Source organism: Haliaeetus leucocephalus, unplaced genomic scaffold (genome assembly GCF_000737465.1).
Source record: "Haliaeetus leucocephalus isolate CR32 unplaced genomic scaffold, Haliaeetus_leucocephalus-4.0 Scaffold306, whole genome shotgun sequence".
Lineage (NCBI taxonomy): Eukaryota > Metazoa > Chordata > Aves > Accipitriformes > Accipitridae > Haliaeetus > Haliaeetus leucocephalus.
Window position 1 is genome coordinate 5,717,669 of NW_010972742.1, and position 21,679 is coordinate 5,739,347.

Here is a 21,679-nt window from a genome sequence, read left to right on the forward strand (position 1 = left end):
TCCTCTCTGCTCTGGTCCCTACCCAGATCTCTGTTTCCTTGCAGTGCCTTTAGCACTCAGACCCACCCTCCCCTGAGCCAGTTCAACTCAAGGATCTTACAGAAAACTGTCCACTTTTCTGCCAGGTTGGCTTTTTGCTAATTTAGCAAGTCAAGTTTGCTCAGCTCAGGGGCAAACAACAACCAGGGAAGGTGCAAGGCTGGCAGAGGAGGGGGCAAAGAAAGCATAGCAAGGGCAGCAGGAGGGAGAGGATAAAATGGCATTGAGCTCTTAGATGGCTCAGGATGTGCCATGTACATTCTTACAGAAGCAAACACAAGTTTTCTTTACATCTGTTTGTTTCAGTGTTTGAGTTAAACAGAAGTTTAGAAAACAAAGAGTTTGCATCTGCCTGCACAGACATTCCCTCCTGCTTAGTCACGGCAGGGATGCTGTGAGCCCAGTGGCCGGACTTTGGGTTAGGATTTGGGAACCTTTGGCACAGCAGATGTCAGCCGCTTCCTTTCCCTGTGGCTCACTTTTTCCTTCTGTGAAAGGGAGACAGTAATTACTCACTCAGGAGACCTACATGACCTGATTCATTGGTGCATGTAAAGCCTTGTCACAAAAGGAAGAGGAAAGCCAAGAGAGGATAATTTGCTCTGTACACCTCACTGCAGCAATTGTCACCTCTCAAACAACTGAGAGTTAAGCTCCTGCATCCATGCACTAAAATCCACCTCTAGGGCTGCTATGTGTCTGCCTGCCCATCCACAGCTCAGGGGTCGGATGATGCTGCAGGATCCTGCTTTAGGTTGTATTGTGGACAGTTGGTCATTATCCTCTGATCACCCTAACACTGGTGCCTCCACCTTCTGTACCTGTGATCCATTCTCTTCTCTAATAATATTAAGCCTGCAGGGTGAAATTTTTGAGAGTGTCTGACTGATGTAAAAATTCAATTTTTCAAAATGACTGAAGGCTTCACTCAAAGGGAAATTCCCTGCCATTGCCATGCCAAAGTAATTATAGTCACACCACAAAAATTATCCCGCTATAATTATGCCGGTATGAGCCTCCATCTGAACTATATGCTGGGATATTTTCCCAGGCAGCCAAAATCCTCTGGCAGCTCTGGCTCCAAGCCTCCAGGAGGAAGGGACCTGCTCCCAAAAGCCCTCTCCTCCCTCACCTTGGTGATTTAGAGAGCGACCCGAGACCAACTTTTACCCGGTACGATTTTCATCATCGGAGTGTTGTAGCTCGACTCTTGCTTTCCTGCAGCCTCTCTGACTCCTCCCAGGAAGTCCCAGCTGCAGATGAAGCATTTCAGAGACAGGGAAAGGGCGGCATGTCTGCAAAGGCAGCTTGGGCGGTTGTGCCAGACTTTCGCAGCGTAAGGCAGCGTGGACCAGCTTAATGTAAGTCAGTTTTACCCCCCACCAACCCCTCTGGGATCTGCCTTGTGCCTGTGTGTGTGCACTTGCTGGCTGTTGCTGCTGCATTCGCCCATGCTCCCACTGTGGCGTTGCACCCCATGGTGTGACAGGTTCAGGGGGACCCTTGTCCCCAAAGCCTTTTGAGTGCATCTGTGAGTGGCCAGGCTGGCCAGTACCACAGAGGTGCTTGGGAAGCACCAGGACTGAAGAGATGGCTGGTGCCTGCAGGCTGGAGGGCAGGAGGTGGTGAGTGACCGGTCCCCGCAATGACCTTTCAGCTGTCACCTCCAAAATCCTTAGTGTGCTCTGTCCCGTGCACCCCACCGAGGCGAGAGGTGCCTCGGCTCCCTTGCAGGGAGCATACATACAGGGCAGTCTGAAACGCCCAACCAGGTGAGAGGCTCCCTGAGCCTTTCTCAGGCTTGTTGACATTCTGGTGGCTGACCCCGCTCCAAAACGTCCAGGGCTAGGGAGGTGAGGCAGAGCCCTCTGCCCTAGCCCCAGTTGGCTGCTCCCCCTGGCAGGAGCACCCAGACCCCAGTGCTGCCTCTAGCTCTTTGCAGGAGCCTTCTGTACAGCTCTTACACCAGCTCTGTAGTTTTCTGTAATCCTCTGAAGCCTTTTTTACTGCCACACTTTCGTTTTGTCACGTGCAGAGTTAGTCCCTGCATTCCAATACTCACTTGCTTTGCATCCCAAAGCAGTGTCCCCCCACATCTCAGTGCCCATCCCCGACATGCAGCTGTCCTGTGCGCAGGGGCAAGGTAGATATTTCACAGTCCTGAGCAATATTATGCTGTGGCTTCCCATTTTTCCATAAATGTTCTGTTTTTTTCCCACCTGGGCAAAGAGATGTAAAATCCCACTCGTCTCAGCTGGCAGCCGCTTTGCACTTGCATTAGAAATAACAAAAAATGCGAACAGTGGGGACCTGTTTTAATTTATTTTTTTGGCAACTAGGTAAATTAATCCATGGCTGGCCAAAATAAAGGTGCATGCATCCTCCAGACTCACCGCAAGCTTTTATCTCAAGTACCTAAAAAACCATTAACTTATTTTAGCTTAAATACCACACGTTTAAGCAATGCTGTAAAATAGTTGGGGGTACCTGAGGTGAAGGAACAGGCTACATCAGGCACAGAAATTAATTTCTTTGTGGCCTTGAAAGAAAGGTAAACACCAAAATCACTTTGGAGATGGAAGCTGACATCTCATTAATCAGAAAAAACCTGGTGACTAAACAGCCTGGAGTTGCAGCAGCTGAGAGGTCAGACATTCTCAAAAATAGCAGTACTCTTGCTTTGATTTTTTTTTTTTGTAACCTTAAGAACATGAAGGAAGAGGAAGGCATGGGTTTGTGTGGAGAAGGTTTGCCCAGCGTGCATCCCTAAGGCCCCTTGTTTCACTTTCCAGCCCCAAGAAGCAGGGTGTCTGAACAGCCCTGGCAAGGCACAGTCCAATCAGTGAGGAAGGTGGGGGTGCTGCAGGGGAGGAAGGGCAGAGACAAGAGATACCTGGGATCAATGAAACTGGATGGGAAGCTGATGTTGAATACCGAATTTCCCCAGTGCAGAGGAAAGTAGGGGGAGCCTGGAACTGGGGAGAGAGGAGGTAGAAGACGGTTGCACTTGTGGTCCTGACTTTGTGTGTGTCATGGGCACAAAGTACAGTCCTAGCACTGTTTGATGTTGCAGTGACAACATACAAAGCAGCTCATTCCCCCCTTTCCTTTCGGTGGCAGAATAACCACAGCTTTGGGTCTCGACCTGCCTCGTCCTCAGGTACATGGAGCGTTTGCTTTACTCCTGGAGCCATGGAGCAGTTGTCTCACCCCTCTGCTTTGTGTCTGGGGGAAATGCAGGTCCATGCCCATAGGAGTGAGACAGCAGAAGCTGTGGCATGCTCAGGAGAGCAGGACCGTCTCTGCGTCACTTCTTGCTGGAGAGGAAGAGCAGCGCTGGATATAGCTCATACGCCAGGGAGGTATTGAATGCCCAACATGACTCTTTCTGGCTGTCAGCCTGGTCCCTGGCTCAGGCTGCAGCGGTGTGGAGCCTGGGGGAGCTCACTACCCAAGAGCTAGCCTTGGCATCAATGGCAGATAGGGCACGTCAGGAGAAGCCACACTGGTGCAATCTCCTCTGTACCTGCTTATTTCCAGGTAGCCTGTTTAAAGAGAACATCTCATAAGCAAGAGAATATCCTTCATACAGAAGAAAGTTCATTGTTTCTGGGGTTGCCTCATCTGATGGTCTCTCCTACTAAAGCCTCTTGGGTTGCAAAGTACTTGGGAAATATCACCATCCCTCCTGGCAATACAAACATGCAGAGCAAGGAAATCATGTGCAGCAGGGAGTCAGTGGTGGAAGGTCATGGCTGCTAAGTATTCTACACTTGCACTCAACTATCCTGTCTAGCTGCCAGGAAAATTGTAACTGGAGAAACACATTATTCAGTCTGGGGAGCAGGATAGGCTGAAAAAGATTTGAGGGCTGTGTGGCCCTGAGCCCATGTTGCTCTCCAGCCTGATGGGCAGCTGCCCATGGCAGCATCATGCAGGCTGGGGATGGGATGGGGGGATGTCAAAGGAAGAAAGTATTTGTCATGTCCCTTCCTGAAAGGGCTGGAGGAGACAAGGCCTTTTCTCAGAACTGGGAATTTCTAGGCTTAAAGCACCCTCTTCCCACTGACCCCCATCACACTTGCCAATGCTGTTAAATTCTCTGAACTGTGGCCAGCAGCAGCCCCACTGCAAAAGAACAGCACTGGAGCTGTTAATATTTCACCTTCAGCTATCTTTTGCGTCCCAAGCCACAAATCCTTCTACTCCCACCAAAATCAGCTCAGGCACCAGGTCTTGCTGACCGTAATACCTATGAGCTTGTGCAGAAATTGGAAAGCAGGGGGCTGGGAGAGAGGAGTGGGCCTCCCCTAGACCTGGGGAGGCAGCGACTTCTGCTCACCCTTGTCTGCCTGCCTAGCACCACAGGGGAGTGCAGAGCCCACCTGGTGCCCTCTGAAACACAGGGCTCCTCACCACGGTATTTGCAAAGATCCCTAGTGAGGGCTGAAGCTGTATAAAAATCTAAAGACCTCAATACAAAATATCATTGGGGCACTTTTCAAATTCTGGTGCAGCCCTCTGGGAACAGCAGAGGTGAGAAGGTAAGGGGGGAGTTACCACTGCAGTTGAGCCTGGAGAGGGCTGCCGACCTGGTATCCCCCCACCATCCTGGCACAGCAGAGCACAGACCCTCTCCCCTCACATCCCAGCTCTGCATCTCACATCTCAGCTGCTTTTACATGCTCTCCTCATCCCTTTTCACATGTATTTTACTTGCCATGGTGACAATCGTTTTCTTGGCTCATTGCTTCAGACGCCCTCCTCGCATCTCCATGCTGGCTTTTCTTGCTGCATTGAGCATCGTTTGTCTCCAGCTTCCAGTCCCTTTGCTGTCTGGTTGCCTTTTCCCTGTGCTGTTTAATGATTAAATTCTGCTTCTGCTGCTTTTCATCGTCCTCGTGATAAATTCCCCATCAAGCACAACTAATTTTCTCCCACTGTGCTTACCCAGCTGGAAGGAGGATTTTGCTCTCAGTTTCCTACTGTCCTTCGCACCCCCACTAGCCAGTGGAAATTAGATACCAGTCAGGTGAACGGTACCTTGGTGTCTCTGTACATCAGACTGACATGTGTGCTGTGCTCCCCTGTTGCCTGCACCCAGTTGCTGCCTGGTTTCGCATAAACTTTAGGTGCAAAAACCAGCATATTGTTTAGGATCTAGAGCAACTCCCTTCACCAAGGGCTCCAGCAGGACAAAGGAGTAAATACTTCTGCTACTCCATAGAGCAGCGTGGAATAAAAAAGTTTGTCCTTCTAGGAAAAGGGGATATTTTGTGGCCTGTAGAAAACAAAGAGGTCCTTCTGATGGAGGATGAGAGAGGCTATGGAAGCCAAAAGCCTGAGGTCTGGGGTCATTGGCCTGGCTGTTACAGCTTGGCTGAGCTCATTTGATCCTATGATTTATTCCAACTGAAAATGAAGATTAAGGCATTGCCACCTCCCCAGTAAGCGTAGACATGCTTCTTTTGTTCATCTGTTTTCTCAATTCTTGTTGAAACTTGTAAATGAAACATCCTCCTCTGCCAGCTCTTGTCTGTTTGATCTTTCATAAAAAGTCTGTGAAACCTCTTCCAGAAGCCACTGCGTCAGCATTACTGCTGTAAGGTCGGTCAGCAACAACCCATGAAGCAATACTAAAGGGCACACTTTCTATTGGGAAAAACATACCTGTGGAGGCCATGTCCCCTTCACGCATGGCCCCATTGCCATTTAGTAACAGCTTCAGACTCACTTTCTGTCTCTCTCTTTGCAGGCAAAAATGTCAAGGCTGGTGCAAGCTCGGAGGTTGGAGGGAATAGATAAGAATATCTGGTAAGTTAAGAGAATATCTGGTTTACCCTGGTAGTAGATGTGGTTTTAGGCAGCCTAACACCACATAGAAACCACCACAGCCACACAGAGCATAGAGCAGCACAGTCTCCCTCGGCTACTTTGCATTTGTTTAGGAAGCACATCGGGGCAGGCTTGCCCCGGGAGACTTTATCCTGGGTCAGGTCTGTATCTGCTGCTCACACTTTATGCCGTATCAGGTGTTCCACACCATCCTGCAGGAAGGCATGCAGGAGCACCTTGTAGTGCATTGTACTCTATCAGGCCCATCCACACAAATGATCCCAGCAGCACCCAAATCCGAGCAAAATTGTCGCAGCACACTGGCTTCAGCCTGGTGTCTGCTTCAAGCCCAACCTAGGGCACTGCAAGTGGAGAGGCTGGTGAAGGGATGCTGCAAATGCCATTCCCAGCCTGCCAGGCACAGACATTGGGAAAACTGCATGCTTGAAGAAGAGATTTAAATGGGCTTTCCCCAAAGCCCTGCTGTGCCTGGTTTCAAGCTACAAACTGCTCATGAGCTGGCTCTTGTTTGAGACAAGCACTGAGTTCAGCCTGCCCTTCCCTCTGCAGAGGCCTTCACAGTGTCTAGTTGCTAAATTTTGCAGAACTGGTATGAATTTGAAAACCTCCGAGACCTCTCCTGCTCAGTCTGGTCTGATCAGCAGCAGTGCGTGGCTTCAGCTGTGACTGCAGAGCCAGACAGAACAAAGGCTGTTTCCTTCGAGAACAAATTAAAACCACCCCCCAGTGGAATCGTGCCTCACCCTTGTTTTAACTGGAACAGGTCTAAAACAACCTGTGCTTGGTCCTGTCCACCTGTGAGCAGTGGGATGGCTCCGCAGGAAGGACACCAACCTCACTCACTTCCAAAGGGATGCTGGCAAGCAGAGCCAGTGCCAGCATGCTGCCCGGACCCTCTGTAAATGCTTGTCTTTCTCTCCCTTTCTTCTCTCCAGGGTGGAGTTTGTAAAACTGGCTGCCACCTACGCTACGGTGAACCTGGGCCAGGGCTTCCCCGACTTCCCCCCACCGGACTTTCTGAAGGAGGCATTCGTGAGAGCCCTCAGTGGGGAGAACCACATGCTGCACCAGTACACCCGTGCCTTTGTGCGTGGACAGACCCCCCTCCTCAGCAATACCTCCCGCATTCCCTGTTAGCCTTGGGTGCTTCAGGGCTCATCAGGCAGCAATAAACAGGGCAAACCACAGAAGGCAAAACATGCATCCAGCCTCAGCCCAGGCCCCCTGTGCCTAGGGCTGTAACACCCTGCTTTACCGGGGCATTTGAAGCACCTGGGCTGGAAGATGCCTTGCACACTCAGTCGCAGGGCACTTGGCTGCCCAGGCCCCTAACAGGGGCTCATCCATGTTTTAGGAGGCTTCTGCAACCCAATTCCCACCTCTCCTCTCACCCCACAGGGCCACCCTCCTCTGGTGAAGATCCTAGCCCAGTTTTTTGGGAAGCTGCTTGGACGAGACCTGGATCCTATGACCAATGTGATGGTGACGGTGGGGGCATACCAGGCCCTTTTCTGCTGCTTCCAGGCTTTCGTTGATGAAGGTGATGAGGTAACCCAAGATTTGAGCTTGTTGCACAGGCAGCCTTCCTCCAGGAGAGCCCTTCCTGGCTGTGGGTCTGCTAGCAGCTGCAGGCTGGTTTTCATTGTCCTTTTCCAAAGCAGAACTGGTTTTATCCCCATTCTCCAGTATCTGAGCTTCCAAAGGAAAAAATTATCTGCTGCAGGGCACTGTCTCATTTCTGCATAAGGCAAAATAACCCTTTTGCCCTGAGTGGTGGTGGTCTTCCATGACACTGCCCACAGGCAACGCAGATTCTCCATTCCAGTAATTCAGGGATTAAAATTTCCTGTCCCTCCCATTGCTCTCCGCACCTGTCAGGGAAGGTCTGAGCAGGGCCAGGAGGGTGCTGACATGTCTTTCTTCCAGGTGATAATCATTGAGCCCTTCTTTGACTGCTATGAGCCAATGGTGAAAATGGCTGGTGGGACGCCTGTGTTTGTCCCGCTGAGACCGGTGAGTGGGTCAAAGCAAAGCTGTTGAGAAGGGAAGAGTCACAGCAAAGTGAGCGAAGAGGTGAGTGGTAACCAAAGTGCAAAGGTAGCAAAGCAACCGAGATTCCCCTCTGTTCTCTCTAGAAAGCTCCAAAAGAGGGAAAATTGATGTCTAGTGCAGACTGGCAGCTGGACCCAGCTGAACTGGCTTCTAAATTCAGTGAACGGACAAAAGCCATCGTCCTGAACTCACCCAACAATCCTCTGGGCAAGGTAACACTTCTGGCCTTGCTGTGGCTGGCCCTGAAAGCTGCTGGGGGGCTACAGCTCACCCCGCCACATTTGCAGTGTAGCAGTGACTCGACCTTCCTTACGCACAAGGGAAATGGGTGTTGTGGCAGCACTGCATGCTGCGCTCACTCTTCTGGTGTTTTTAAGCCTGGTCTTTTATGCCAGCAGTGGCTTTGCCCTGTTAGACCATTGCAGTCAGCTCCTGCCCACCCTGGCTTGGGAGATGGCGTGGGCAGGGCATGCAGACTTTGCAGAGAGGCAGGGACAGGCAGGGGCTCAGAAATGCTCCTGCTGCATCTCTGCTCCACTGCCTGCCTACTGCAGGTATTCAGCCGAGGGGAGCTGGAGCTCATTGCAGACCTGTGTGAGAAGCATGACATCCTGTGCATCAGCGATGAAGTGTACGAGTGGCTGGTCTATGATGGGAAGGAGCATATCCGCATCGGTACGGAGAATGGCTTGGCTGAGCTTGGGTGTCTTCTCTGGGTACAGCATCTTCAGGGAAGGAACTGGTGATTTAGCTGGGGTCTCCTGGAAATTATATGGGCTGCTTACATGCATGGCTCTACTAGGCATCTATCCCCATTAGAGGTATTTTGCTGCACTTCAGTCTCAGCCTCCAAACCAGGACTTAAACTGGACCTCCGACTTCCAAAGCCAGTCAGAGGAAATAGAGAGCTAGCTTCACAGACTGACATATACAGCAAAGTGCCCTTTGGCTCCAGTGAAACTGATTTTTTTCCCATACTTTGTAAAACCACAGTTTTCTGAGTATCTCTAGTTTTGGGACATCCATTTCAACATGATTTCAGAGGCCTGTTCTTCCTGTTACAGTAATATGCAATCACCTTGTTGCAGGCTGATGGTGCTTGGCATCCCTGGGAACCCCTGGGGCTGGGTACATGCGTATGAAAACACTTAATTACAAAGAGATGCTCTTGAGAAACCTGGCTCCCTGCTTGGGGTGTGCTTTGAGGCTCATACAGGTGAAAGATGTGCTGTGAACACAAGAGGCCACCATGGATTATGGTGGGCAAAGAGCTCCCACCATTTCATTAATGCAGCCCAGAAGTGAGCATGCTGAGCTCTGCCATTGGTGTTTCTCTCTTGTTTCATTGCCAGCCAGCTTGCAAGGGATGTGGGACCGCACGGTGATGATTGGGAGTGCTGGGAAGACCTTCAGTGCCACTGGATGGAAGGTGAATTCCCCATGCGGCACCTCATTGTGTCTCCATCCCCGTCCCTTTGCTTCAAGGTGTGGGTCCAATTGCCATAGCACAGCACTGGGGACACGGCTGCCGCACACTCAGCTTTGAGCCTCAGGGTCTGAAAGTACCAAAGCTGGAAAATACAATGAAGCCAGTGCAGGCAAATAAAGGGGAGCCCGAGTAGGTACCCAGAGACTTACCACTTTCCTCCTCCTCTCCTGGCCGCAGGTGGGCTGGACCGTGGGACCCAACCGGCTGCTGCAGCACCTCCGTACTGTGCACCAAAACTCAGTGTACCACTGTGCCACAATTGCCCAGGTAAGGCAGCTCTCTGCAACTGGCCCTGTAATACCCAAACCCCTGAAGCAGGAGTGAGAGAGGGTCCTTCTGCCCATGGCTGACCTGAAAGGCACAGACAGGGTGATGCATGGTGCCCTGGAGAGGCTCCTTCCCCTCTCCCTGCAGTCACCCCATGCCTGAGAGGAAGGGAAGAATCCAGCCTGCCTGAGGTATAGTCCTTATTTTGCATTGACAAATCTAAAAGGCCATTTGGAGGGGCTGCAGGCAAAGAGGTCAGCTTGGTGCAGTGAGAAATCACCACCTGCTCCATAGTCACCTGTGAATCACACGGGAGCAAAGACTCCGGTTCTCAAGCAAGCCTTGAGCATCTGCCCACCGGGTTACCTCTCTCCTTGCAGGAGGCTGTGGCTCAGGGTTTCCAGAGGGAGATCGAGCTTTACGGGAAACCAGACAGCTACTTAGTCCAACTACCCAAGGAGCTGCAGCAGAAGAGAGACTGGCTGGTCCAGAGCCTGGATGCTGTGGGGATGAAACCCATCATCCCTGAGGGCACCTACTTCTTGGTGGCAGACATCTCTGAGTTCAGTAAGTCATGCAGCTGTGGTTTTGCTCAGGCAAAGTATGGGGAGGCTCAGGGCTGAGCATGGGGGGGCCAGCTCACAGCGGCACCACTAGCAGGGACAGGAACCTGCATAAACCATCACCAAAGCAGGGAGGGACAGTAGTGTATTCCCCATCCAAGCTCCCAGAGGTCATTGTTTTGGAGCTTGGCTGAGGCACCCGGCAGCAGCCCCCACCTCTGTGCTGTTGTACTTCTCCTGCAGAATCCGATGTCCCTGACGTCCCCGACTCCGACGAGCCCTGTGACTACAGATTTGCAAAGTGGATGGTCAAGAACAAGGTAAATGAATCTGGCCCTTTCTGCTGCGTTTGCCCCGGGTGGGTTTGTGCCCTCCCTGCTGGCTGCACTCGTGTGAGCCAACAGCACAACACCACTGCCAGGTCCGGCAGCTCATCCAGGGGGGTGCCTGGGGTGTCTGTCAGCAGCTGGCCTCAACCCTGGCAGCCTGAGCTCAGAGTGAGCAGGCAGGGCACCAAGGGCATCTACAAGCCCATCCGTGAGACTTGCAAGCAATAAGTGGATGGCTTCATACCAGCCCAGAAAGAGTAACCTCAGCTTCACATGTTTTACCCTCCCAGGGACTTGCTGCCATCCCGCTCTCCTCTTTCTACTGTGGGGCCCACAAGAACAACTACAACCATTTCATCCGGTTCTGCTTTGCAAAGGTGAGATATGTGGCAGCACGAAGGCAGCCGAGGTTGGGAGTAATAATCAGGGCTAGTTTAATGAAATGCCAAGAAGAAGTACAGAGTGCCTTGGGCATTAGAGCCTGAGCATGGCATCACAGCTGGTCCAACCCCCTCCTGTAGACATGAGAGCCGAGCTGGGGGCAGCAGGTGTGCCAGTGCCACCCTAAACCTTGCCCCGTCAGCATCCCACCTTTCTTGGTCAAGGCAGGGAGTCTTCTGGGTGCACTTTTAAATGCCCAGTGGCTATGCCTGCCCCAGAGATGGCTGTGTCCGTCTCATACTGAACACGGGGCATCTGTGATGTTCCAGAATGAGAATGGGATTTTTATATAAATGATGACTGCAGTGAGGACAAATGGGATTTGGCTGGAAGCCACTGACCAAACCTGCGTTATTTGTTTAGGAGGAAGCGACCCTGAAGGCGGCAAACGACATATTGCAAAAATGGAAACGGGAGAAAACTAGTCCCTGAGTGCACTGGAGAGAAAACCAGGCTCTCCTTGGTCTTCACCTGCCACGACTGCTCTTCCTCCTTTTCCTTTGCTTGGCTACAAACTTTGATCCGTCCTTATTTTTGTGCTTTCAACCGCATTTTCTGTCAGACAAATGGGTAAGAGGTTTGCCATGCCCAGGGTCTGGGGGACACTTTCTGTCACTGTGAAATGATTGCACTGTTCCTTGGAAGAAGTGAGTCTTCGTGTGTGCTGCTGGTATTCGACATTTCTTCCTCTTATGGTTAAAGACTTTGATAATCAGTTCTGGGATGCATCCAGCAAGACACAAGGTAAGGATGGCCCCTGGGGCCTTTTCCACCACCAAATTCTGAAAAGGTGTTTCAGGACCTACCTTTAAGGCCATGCTGGGGGATTACTGTGGCTTGTGTTGCTCCACATCCCCATTCATGTACCCCAGGGCACAGGACAGCATTTCCACCAGCACCCACGTTCCCACAGGACTGTGCAGTATCACCACCCATCATTAGGTTAATTCTTATGATCCTGAAAATTATAAACCCAGTGAAATGCTGTTTCCCATAATTAACAATTTTCCCATTATTTTTTTCTGTGCATCTCTGGGGAAGGTGACCACAGAATCGGTAACTGGTTTCCCCCAGAAAACAGGCTTTCATAAATAGCCCAAATGCTGCCAAACCTTCCCTGTTCCCCCCCTGAACTGTCCCTGGCACTTTGTCAGGGCTTCGCAGCATCATCCAGGCTGCAAAGCAAAACCTTCAGGCCTTTGACAAGTGCACACGGTGGCTGGGGAAGAGGGGCACAGCGGCCTCGGGCTGCTCCTGCTGCTGGTGGCCCCTGCAGCCTCCCACCCACTGGGCTGGTGGGTAACGTGAGCAGCGCTTTGAAAAGTAATTCTTGCATCATTCGCGATTTCAACCTGGATAAGAATGTAAACCAGCATCATCAGTCACGCAGGAGTTATGTGTAACAGACCATGCAATAAGTATTTGTGGCGGTTAAATTACTGAAGTAGAATTACTGCAATTATTGAAGAGTAAATATCTCTGTAATGATTATGGGGCTGCCGTCACCCATGCAATATCTGTGTTGCGTCCCACCGTGGTGGCTGCTCGTCCCACCCAGACCGGTGGGTAGCAGCTCCGCAGGTTTTCGGTGTTGGGCTGCAGCGGTACCCATCCCCTTGGAGCCAGAGCTGCACCGACCCCCCGGAGGGAGGCAGGCAAACACCCACCTCCTGCCTTCGCCCATGGGAGACGCGTCTGGTCGCACCTGCCTGTGCAGCCTGGGTGGGCGAGGGTGCTGCTGAAGGCCCTTTTGCACCCATATACGTGCCAAATGCTGGGAGAGCTGCAATCACCAAAACAGGTAAACAACCGTGAGAATAGATTATTGATATAAAGATTAATTGCAACATCCCCACATGCGTGGGCCCTTGCTCTAGGCCGTGACACACCCTGCAAGGGGCAGGGTACATCCCCCCGTCCTCCAACACGCACGCAGTGCTTGTGCAAAGACACCCAGACGCGGGTATCCAGATTTTACACACCCCCCCGCCTCTGGGCTACACCTCCGCCCCGCCATAGTGTCTCTTCGGTCACCCATTCGCCCGCAGAACGAGACAATCCCTGCTTAGCTTAAGCGCCCGCGCAGCGACTTAAACACTACCCCGCCCCCTTGCCTGGCCATTGGCCCACGTGACGCCGGCCTCCGGCCAATCACCACCGCGGAGGGGCGTGGCCGTGGGGAGCGTGGGCAGAAGATGGCGGACAGCAGCGCGGCCAAGCGGCCCAAAGGGGCGCAGGTGGGGTGCGGGGGGGGGAGTTGCCGCGGGCGGCCCCTCGGGGGATCCCGGCGGTAACGGTCGCTGTCTCCCACAGGCTGAGGAGAGGAAGGTGGACTGGCGGCGCTGGAAGCAGGAGAGTAAGGGCGGGCCCCCACGGGGGCTGGGGGCGGGCGGGCAAAGCGGGGCGCAGCCGCGGGGGTCCCTGGCGGGGCCCTCGGGCCGGGATGGAGCCCTCCCTCAGCGCCCCCGTACCCCGGCGCGGCCCTCACCGCGGTGTCCAGGCCTGCGGCCCGCCCGCCGTCCCCCGGCTTGTTGTTTAAAGCGCGGGGTTGTTCTCTGTTCCAGGGAAAGCGGAGAAGAAAAAATGGAAGGAAATGAAGCTACTGAAGAAACTGGAAAAACAGCGGATGCGGGAGCTGGCAGAAAAACAAGCTGAGAAGCAGAAGGAAGAGCAGAAGGAAGACAAAGGTGATGCCACTGTGACCCGATGGGGAGGCCTGGGTGAAAGACCTGGGAGAACTTGGTCGTAAAAGTCAGTCTGTTTGACTTGTGGATAGGAAAGGTGATGCTCAGGTTCGTGGATCTGGTATAGATCAATGCACACGCATAAACAGGCGTGAACATGAGGCAGTGAGCGCTGCACGAGAGACCTTTCTTAAGAGAAAACTTGTGATTAAAATCTAAGAAACAGAGGTTGCTTTTTTCATCCATCACAACTGCAGTTGAAGTAGTAAGTAAAATGCTGTACATGCAGCTGTCACGCTGTGGCTCACTTCTGATCGCACTGTGTTCCCCAGGGCGTCACTACACGCTGAGCGTAGCCCTGCCAGGCTCTATCTTGAACAACGCCCAGTCGCTGGAGCTGCGGACATACCTTGCTGGACAGATTGCTCGGGCCTGTGCCGTCTTCTGTGTGGATGAGATCATAGTGTTTGATGAGGATGGAGAAGATGTAAAGTAAGGAGGAGCCATTTTGTTCTGCAGAAAACATTTCCTCTCTGCATTCTGTTTCTTCAATCTTTTATTAAGCTAAGACTAGCAAAGAACTGTGTGTACCTCAAGCAAATGTTTGAACCTCTCTCAGATGCCAGGATTACAGGGACCTCTATACCACTGGACACAGGTGTTGACTTAACTGCCCTGGCAACTAGGATCATTTGTCCCAGCACGGGGATGACAAAGCAGCAGGAGATAAGTTCTCCTGTGCTCTTAAATCTTGCTATGGAGGGATGGGGTGTGCCTATATCATTATGCAAGAAAAATTCCTGTTCCTTCAGCTTTTTACCTGGACCTGCGTCTGAGTTAATTGGCCAAGCCATGCAATCCTGTAGCATCCAGCTCAGTAGCATCCAACTGCCAGGTTGTGTCAATACACAAATACACAAAGATTAAAAAAAAACCCAAAAACTTAAAAGGTATTTGGCTTACAGAGAGTTCTAAATATGACTTGTTAACAGTCTCTACTTCTGGAGTAGCCCTTCTACAAGGCGGCCCATTTACTTCTTGGGAGTGGAGGGGGTGTGCTGCTGTTCTCAGATTAAGGCGCAAGGCTTAGTTTTTTGGAGACCAGTCAGTTTGGGGCTGTGCAGTCTCATGCCGAGTTCACAGGCTGCTCTCTTTCTCTTTCAGGAGTGTGGAGGGGGACTTTGAAGGAATTGGGAGGAGAGGCAAGGCTTGCGTGCAGCTGGCTCGGATCCTGCAGTACCTGGAGTGCCCCCAGTAAGTCCACTATGGTCAGACTGCGCAACACATTTGCATCAGAACTGAATTCTATGGGTATCTCACACTAGAGGCTATGGGAGCAGGAGCCAAATTCTGTTTATATTGCATAATTATGCAGGAACACAGGATCTAGTTGTTTCACATGTCTGGTTCAGAAGTTTAACTAAAAGAAGAGCAGTGAATGCAGGATACAACCTGCATGATGCATTAGAGGTAGATCAGGGAATTGAGGGAGCTAAGCGTGCTTTTCTCTGTACTCAGCTCCTTTGAGTCAGAACAGGGCTAGAATTGAGGCTTGGATTCCTTAGAAACAACTGTTTTCACATTTGAACCCTCTCTAATAACAGGTACTTGCGGAAATCCTTTTTTCCAAAACATGAGGATCTGCAGTTTGCAGGTAATGATTCAGTTGTCTCTGTCCAAAACTGTTGGCTTCTCCTTCCTGAGCTCTGGCTTTTGTTTTGCATGGGATGGACAGAATTGAATAACTTTTCCCCACTTCAGAGTGCAGACAAGGGGCTATGCTTTAGTATGGTGGGTCAGACAGGGAGGGGGCAGTGGAGCAGTTGTACTTACACCTGTGTTCCCACAGTTTGTGTCCTGTCCTTAGTGGTTGCTTTTGCCTGTGCTGTTCTAGGGCTTCTCAACCCCCTGGACAGCCCCCACCACATGCGGGTGGATGAGGATTCAGAGTACCGAGAAGGCGTAGTATTGGACAGGCCAACTAAGCCAGGCAGAGGCTCTTTTGTTAACTGTGGGATGAGGAAGGTATGTCTGTTACTCACAGATCCCAAAACAATTTCCCCTGTCTCTCTGGCAGATTTGAAGCTGACAGGGTGGGTACTGCTGGGTTTCTGAAGGCCATAGTGGGCTACCGTGGGGTTTAATTCTGTTGCTATCTTGTCCCTTCTGGCTCGTCAAAGTTTGTAGCTTCCCGAGTCCTGGCGGGCCTGCCCATTCCAGCACATCAGTGCTTCACTGCTGAAGCTGAACATTTGAGCAGCAAAATAAGTCTGACTGCTGACCCAGCCACCCTGAGCCTAGTCTGCACTGCATGTACCACACAGGCCCTGATCGCAGAGCTCCTCATTCCAGCTCCAGGCCAGAACAGACCCCCACTTCTTCAGAGGGTTCCCTTCCTTCCCCACCTTCCCCAGTACTTCCAGAATGTCTGACACTGATGGTGACTGTCACTGCAGGAGGTGCAGATTGACAGACAGCTGAACCCCGGTCTGCGAGTCACTGTGCGCCTGGAGGAACCCCAGAAGCCAGGTAATCCACTGCTCCATTAGCATCTGTAAACTTCAGTCCTGCAGCAGCTGGTCCTTCCATATGACAGCCTTCAGATTACTAATGTTTGAATGTACCCAACAGCTCTGCACGTTCCCTTCACTGCACACATAATTTTAGTAACACCCTTACCGTACCTCCCTAGCTAACTGGAAAGAACTATCAGCTCTTTGACCAACAATAAACAGCCCAAACTGCACACTTTCCAGAATGCGCTCAAAAGGGCGGTCCTTGGTTGTACACCAAGTCAGTGCCCTGCCCCAGAGAAACTGTCATATGTGGCTGCTCAAATCCAGCTGTCACTAGGAGATCACAGGGGCTGTTAATGTCTTTGCTTCCCTTTCAGAAGCTAAAGTGCGGAAAGGCACCGTGGTGTCCTCACACCACCCTCGGACAGTCTCAGGCTTGTACTGGGGTTACAGTGTCCGCCTTGCCTCCTGCCTGAGTAAGTATTTGCAGGGGTTCTCTGCTCTCTGCCATGTCTCTGCCTGGGCTTCCATGCCAATTTCAGGCCTATTGGCTGCACATCTGCAGCACACATTAGTTATCTCTTTCATAGAAATCTCTTTTGTCTCAAAGGCAGCTTACATGTGCAGGTAGCAGCCATGTGGCAGTCAAATTTAAGGACTAAAGCTAGGGGCATGAATCACCCCAGTCACCCACCAGTACTCTGTCCTATACTTCTACTCACCATTGCTCCAAATCTCCGTGTTGTAGCAGGAGATAAGAGTTGGTGCTGTCCATCTCCAGCCAATGCATCTCCATTTCTGTGATAACTACCTCCACTCATTCACATCAGAGACAGCAGTGACATTGAACTCAAGAGCCCTGCAGAATACTTTTCCTGTCTTCTGATTGATTGAACCTCCTAGGAAAATTGTAAGCCATTAGTCAAAGAATGGCTTCTGGCACCTGCTTGAGCTTTGAGGAAAAGGTGCTGCAGTTGAGAAGGGTGCCAGAGACTCCTGCAGCAAGGGAATTATGTAGTCAAGAGGAATCATTCTTCTGTCTCCTGAGGCACTGGTGGCACTGTAAAGCTATTCCTTCTGCTGCTACCTGTAGAGAGTTTGCACCTGTCTAGAAGGCATGCAGCACGGGCAAGGGCACCACATAAATAACCACACATTGTGTTTGTTTCCAGGTGCTGTCTTTTCAGAGTGCCCATTCAAGGAAGGCTACGATCTCTCTATTGGCACCTCAGAGCGGGGCAGCTCTGTGGACCAGGTCGCTCTCCCCTCCTTCAGGTTTGTGTCCTGTCTGCTTGGCCCCACTCAGAGCCCCCAGGGAGGCCTGCTGCAGGCAGCGTAGCTGCTCTGTGGCCTTGGTGTTCTCCCAGGCAGGAACACTCCTAGATACAAGTGCAAGACTTGCCTGCAGGCTCCCTCCTGTGCTCTGCTGCTCCCTTTTGCACCAATGTGCATTCCTCTGCGTGACAGAAGCTGGGGGAAGTACCCCAGGACAATGCCAATTCCTTTCCTGTTTCTCTGGAGTTGGTAGCAGGGACTGTCGCACTGGCCAAGTGCTGTGGAGCTTTGTCAGGGAGGCAGCTGCATTGGGCATTGTCAGCAAGGGACACAGCTCCCTGCTTCAGTGGCACAGAGAAGCTTGAACATAGACCCGGATACCTGAACAAAAGGAATGAGTCTGCTTCTTGCAGATCAGGTTAAGAGAACTGTTCATGTGAAGCCAGTTCTTAATCCACTTGAAGGTTAAGGCATATGAGCAGCTCTCCTACGTAAAGCTTGTAGCATTTGCCTTGGTACAGGGATAAGAGCCAGTCTCCCCTCACCCTGTCTCTGTGCTCTCCCCTAGGCATGCCCTTGTTGTCTTTGGAGGTCTTGAGGGCTTGGAAGCTGGGCTTGACGTGGACCCCAACCTGGATGTCACTGACCCAAGTGTCTTATTTGACTTCTACCTAAACACTTGTCCCAGCCAAGGCAGCAGAACCATCCGGACAGAGGTAGGGCTGGTGGCCAGTGGTGTGGTGGGGCACGATGCCTGTGTGCACAGAGTTAGTGCTGTGTTTCTGCCTCTGGCAGTGACACATACAGCCCATGCATCGTTCCCCACGATGATGCCTCAGCAAAGAGTGGCTGGCTTGCCTGGTGCTCCTCAGAGAGCAGCGGTTCTGACTGCTGCCTGGGTCTGTTCCAGGAAGCACTGCTGATCTCTCTGTCTGCGCTGAGACCCCACATCAATGAGGCTGTGAAGACACCCAGCGACAGTTGTGGGAAGGAAAACCACTGACCTTGCCATCAGCTGAGGACTGCCTCAGGGAAGCGGCTGTTCAAACACGGGGTGCTGGGCAAATCACTCCAGGAGCCTGATGGGGCCAAGACACAGTGTGACTAAAGCTGGTAGTGCTGCTTGACCAAGTGTCTGGCTGCACCCAGTGAGTCCGTGCCCTCCTGCCTGCATGGTCCAGCCAAGGGCTGGTCGCTGCCTCTCAGCAGCTGGGACAAGCCTGGCAGCAGACTGGGTCTCAGCAATTCAGATGTCTGGGGTGGGGAATAAAGCAGTATGGAACCTCAGCTGCCTTGAAGTCCATGTGTGAGTGTCTTGGTGTAGAGGATGGGCACTCAGTGGCCAGAGATCCTGCATGCTCAGTGCCTCTGGAGCTATGTGGCCTTCAGACTTACAGGAAGTCAAAACTTAATCCTTATGCCAAGAAGCTGTTCCTGTCTCAGTCTGACTTCCTCCAGCCCTCCCCCTTCAACTCTAAGGCTTCATCCTTCCCAACAGCAGGAAGGGCTGGAGCTTCAGTTTTGCCTCAGCGCTAAAGCACATCAGCATAGCTTGTTACAGTTTGGCTCCATCTATGATGCCTTAACCTCTGCCTATAGTGAGCTCAACAGGAAAGCAGCTGGAAAAGTTGGCTCTGTCCTTCCCACCCCTGCTGAGATATTCAGAGCTTTGGTAAGAGCAGATAAGAAACAACCAATATTGTGGGTGTTCAAAGCTTTACTGCTAAAACCATCTTCTGAAAGAAAACAATTGTACAATCCTTTGGCCACAGAAAGGCAGGAACCTCTCCTCTCCTCCCCCTGCACCCATCATGCTCCCATCCTTCCCTGCTAAATAGCAGAAATGAAGTAACTTCCCTTTGTGTCTTAAGGTGAACACAACTCAAAGGGAGCAATTACAGGGGTATGCTCCATACTGCAGATTAGGGGCAAATTCTAAAGACCTACGATGGTGTCAGACACCCAGGAGCCTTCTGCAGGACCTGCCCTTGAGACCTGCTGCATGTGCGTGTTTCACTGTTGCATGAGACAAGGGGAAAGGTAAAGAGAAGCATTGGTTTGATTCTTATTTCTCACATTTAAAATTGCACAAGGAACTAGTGTTCTGCAGATGACTGCTGGGAGTCCCTTACCAGGGGATACCTAGATTTGTTTAGTCAGGGTTCAACGCTTGTTTCCAGCTGTGATGGCTTTCAAGTTACCTGTTCTCTTCAAGATGTTTGGGACAAAGAGGAGCCCTGAGGCTCGCTCAATGCTTTCAATGGGAACCAGGAAGCGTTCCAGGGGGATTTTCTCATCCACAGGGCTGTTGGGCATCACGTAAGAGCGCAACTCAATCTCCCCGCTCTCCTTCTCCAAGATGAGCACCTTGAAGAAATGGGTGGGAACGGCCACATTGTTCTTCCCAATAACCTGGTACTTGACGTACATCTTCCCATCGGCCTCCATCCTGCACCAACAGCAGTGTCCCATGTTACCTCCTAGTCTGGTGCCACATCCACCCCCTCAGCCCTCCACCACCCCTCCTAAGTGAGCCCCCACCCCACAGCATGGCAGGGAGCAGCCCTACTTCTGTGGCAGGGGTGTAAAAACATTGCTGAAACAGAAGCTACATGACGTAGTGAGTCCGAGCTGTGTATTGGGTCTGCTCCCCCCAAATACCTTCCCTGCTGAATCTCTTTAACAGCATTTCCTGCTGCTGAAGAGATCTCAACATTAGACAGCTGCTCTTTAGCGCTATACAAAGATCTTTGCAAATAAAGTCATGCTCTTAAGTGGAGAAATAGTTCATGAAATAAAACCTAGAATCTTTATTCTGCAGGGAAGAGGTCTGTAGTCTAATCTGTTAATCTAATAATCTAGTAACCTATTACTGCTAGATTGTTAAGGACTGCAAACAAAAGCGATTGGTTTACGCTGTAGCTCAAGAAACCCACCCTTACTCACGAAATAATCAACTGAATGGGAAATACACAAACTAATCCTAAGTAACATTTCCACAGAACCTCTGCGCACAGCTGGTCTCACTTACTGAGCGGGCCCTTAGCAGATCACTCCCATTTGGGAGCAGTTGGAAGGCTGCACCCCCTCAGCCTGCCTTCCTTTCCCAGCACGATGCATCTTTTGAGCATGTTCCCGGCTTGGCCCTCGTGTTTACCTGGGCAGGTAAAGGGGTCCTGTGCAGACGTAGACGTTCTTGTTGTTCTTTGCCAAGCTTCTGCTGTACTTCTCGAGGTTATTCCAGGCATTCTGGTTTAAATGAGGATCCTAGAAACACAACCAGGGCGACACAGGCAGCAAAGTCAGTCCCTGGGGAATTTCCTCGCTGTTCAGTGTAATAACACCCGCCTTTTCTGTAACACATCTCACAGTGCCCCAAGCACCCTCCAGAAGAGATCTCCGCTATCGCCTCCGCTGCGTACAGCGAGGTCCTGGTTTGCGCACCCAGGAACAGAACCCGCTCGCCTCAACCCACGATTTTTGCGACCATCCGTCCGCCTGTTTAACCTCGCTCCCGCAAGGAGCTGCCCGGAACGGCGTCTCCCGTGGCTTGAGAGAAACACGGCGGGCCAGGTTCGTTTGCAGGATGGCCGTTGTTAAATTTAGCAGAAAATACGGCAGCCCCGAGTGACTGTGGCCGCTTCGGACCCGCTCCGCCTGAACCGCCACGGGGACAAGGCCACCGAAGAGCCGGAGACTCCCCGGGGCGGTTTCCAGCGGGGACCGGCGCTTGCCCTTGAACACGGGCAGCTCCGGCTCGCCCTCCCCCGGCCCCGGGGGACACACACGAGTCTCCCTGCGGGCCCCCCGCGGCGATCCCTACCTGCGGGGCGATGTTGCTGAGGTAGAAGGTGTCCCGCATGGCTTTCTGGCTCCACTTGTGGTTAGCGGCGGCGGCCAGGTGCCCGCGGTCGAAGCCGCTGCCGCGGTAGTCGGCGTTGGTAGCTCGGTGATACTCGTGCACCGAATCGTCCTCTTGGAAATCGCAGGCGGCGCGGTCCGAGGTGCCGCTGAGCGTCTCCCGGTTGAGCTGCTCGATGACCCAAAGCGCGCTGCGGCTCCGCGGATCGTAGCACAGCACGTAGGACTCGCGGCTCCGCAGCTGCGCCAGCCCGGGCAGCCCGTACTTGGTGAGCTCGGTCCGCCCCGAGCCCGGCAAGGCCGGCGG

The 21,679-nt window shown here is 52.1% G+C and overlaps 3 protein-coding genes across 8 annotated transcripts; 2 read left to right on the plus strand and 1 right to left on the minus strand.

Annotated features, from left to right (window-relative positions):
• Positions 1–1,294: 1,294 nt before the first annotated feature.
• On the plus strand, positions 1,295–11,659 carry CCBL1 (cysteine conjugate-beta lyase, cytoplasmic). Of its 5 annotated transcripts, XM_010570956.1 has the most exons (14): positions 1,295–1,400; positions 3,280–3,401; positions 5,795–5,853; positions 6,831–6,981; positions 7,294–7,443; positions 7,822–7,908; positions 8,031–8,159; positions 8,502–8,622; positions 9,300–9,376; positions 9,614–9,703; positions 10,084–10,270; positions 10,510–10,586; positions 10,886–10,972; positions 11,400–11,659. In XM_010570956.1, the coding sequence occupies exons 2-14, from the start codon at positions 3,318–3,320 to the stop codon at positions 11,466–11,468; spliced, it is 1,368 nt and encodes a 455-aa protein (XP_010569258.1). In that variant the 5' UTR covers positions 1,295–1,400; positions 3,280–3,317; the 3' UTR covers positions 11,469–11,659. The 5 variants fall into 5 exon arrangements, with proteins under 5 accessions (XP_010569258.1, XP_010569256.1, XP_010569255.1 ...); XM_010570954.1 differs by lacking the exon at positions 11,400–11,659 and having other exon boundaries at positions 1,295–1,664; positions 10,886–11,097; XM_010570953.1 differs by lacking the exon at positions 11,400–11,659 and having other exon boundaries at positions 10,886–11,097.
• A 52-nt stretch (positions 11,660–11,711) lies between these two features.
• LOC104833928 (chromosome unknown open reading frame, human C9orf114) lies at positions 11,712–18,910 on the plus strand. Of its 2 annotated transcripts, none has more exons than XM_010570952.1 (12): positions 11,712–11,780; positions 13,350–13,392; positions 13,601–13,723; positions 14,053–14,212; positions 14,885–14,974; positions 15,325–15,374; positions 15,615–15,745; positions 16,177–16,249; positions 16,614–16,712; positions 17,409–17,511; positions 18,080–18,227; positions 18,422–18,910. In XM_010570952.1, exons 1-12 carry the CDS (start codon positions 11,760–11,762, stop codon positions 18,512–18,514), a joined length of 1,134 nt encoding a protein of 377 aa, XP_010569254.1. In that variant the 5' UTR covers positions 11,712–11,759; the 3' UTR covers positions 18,515–18,910. The 2 variants fall into 2 exon arrangements, with proteins under 2 accessions (XP_010569254.1, XP_010569253.1); XM_010570951.1 differs by lacking the exon at positions 11,712–11,780 and adding an exon at positions 13,084–13,273 and having other exon boundaries at positions 18,422–18,909.
• A 170-nt stretch (positions 18,911–19,080) lies between these two features.
• ENDOG (endonuclease G) lies at positions 19,081–21,671 on the minus strand. The gene is made up of 3 exons (XM_010570959.1): positions 21,335–21,671; positions 20,669–20,778; positions 19,081–19,960 (listed from the first exon to the last, which is right to left on the minus strand). The coding sequence occupies exons 1-3, from the start codon at positions 21,371–21,373 to the stop codon at positions 19,675–19,677; spliced, it is 435 nt and encodes a 144-aa protein (XP_010569261.1). The 5' UTR covers positions 21,374–21,671; the 3' UTR covers positions 19,081–19,674.
• Between the last annotated feature and the right edge of the window lie 8 nt (positions 21,672–21,679).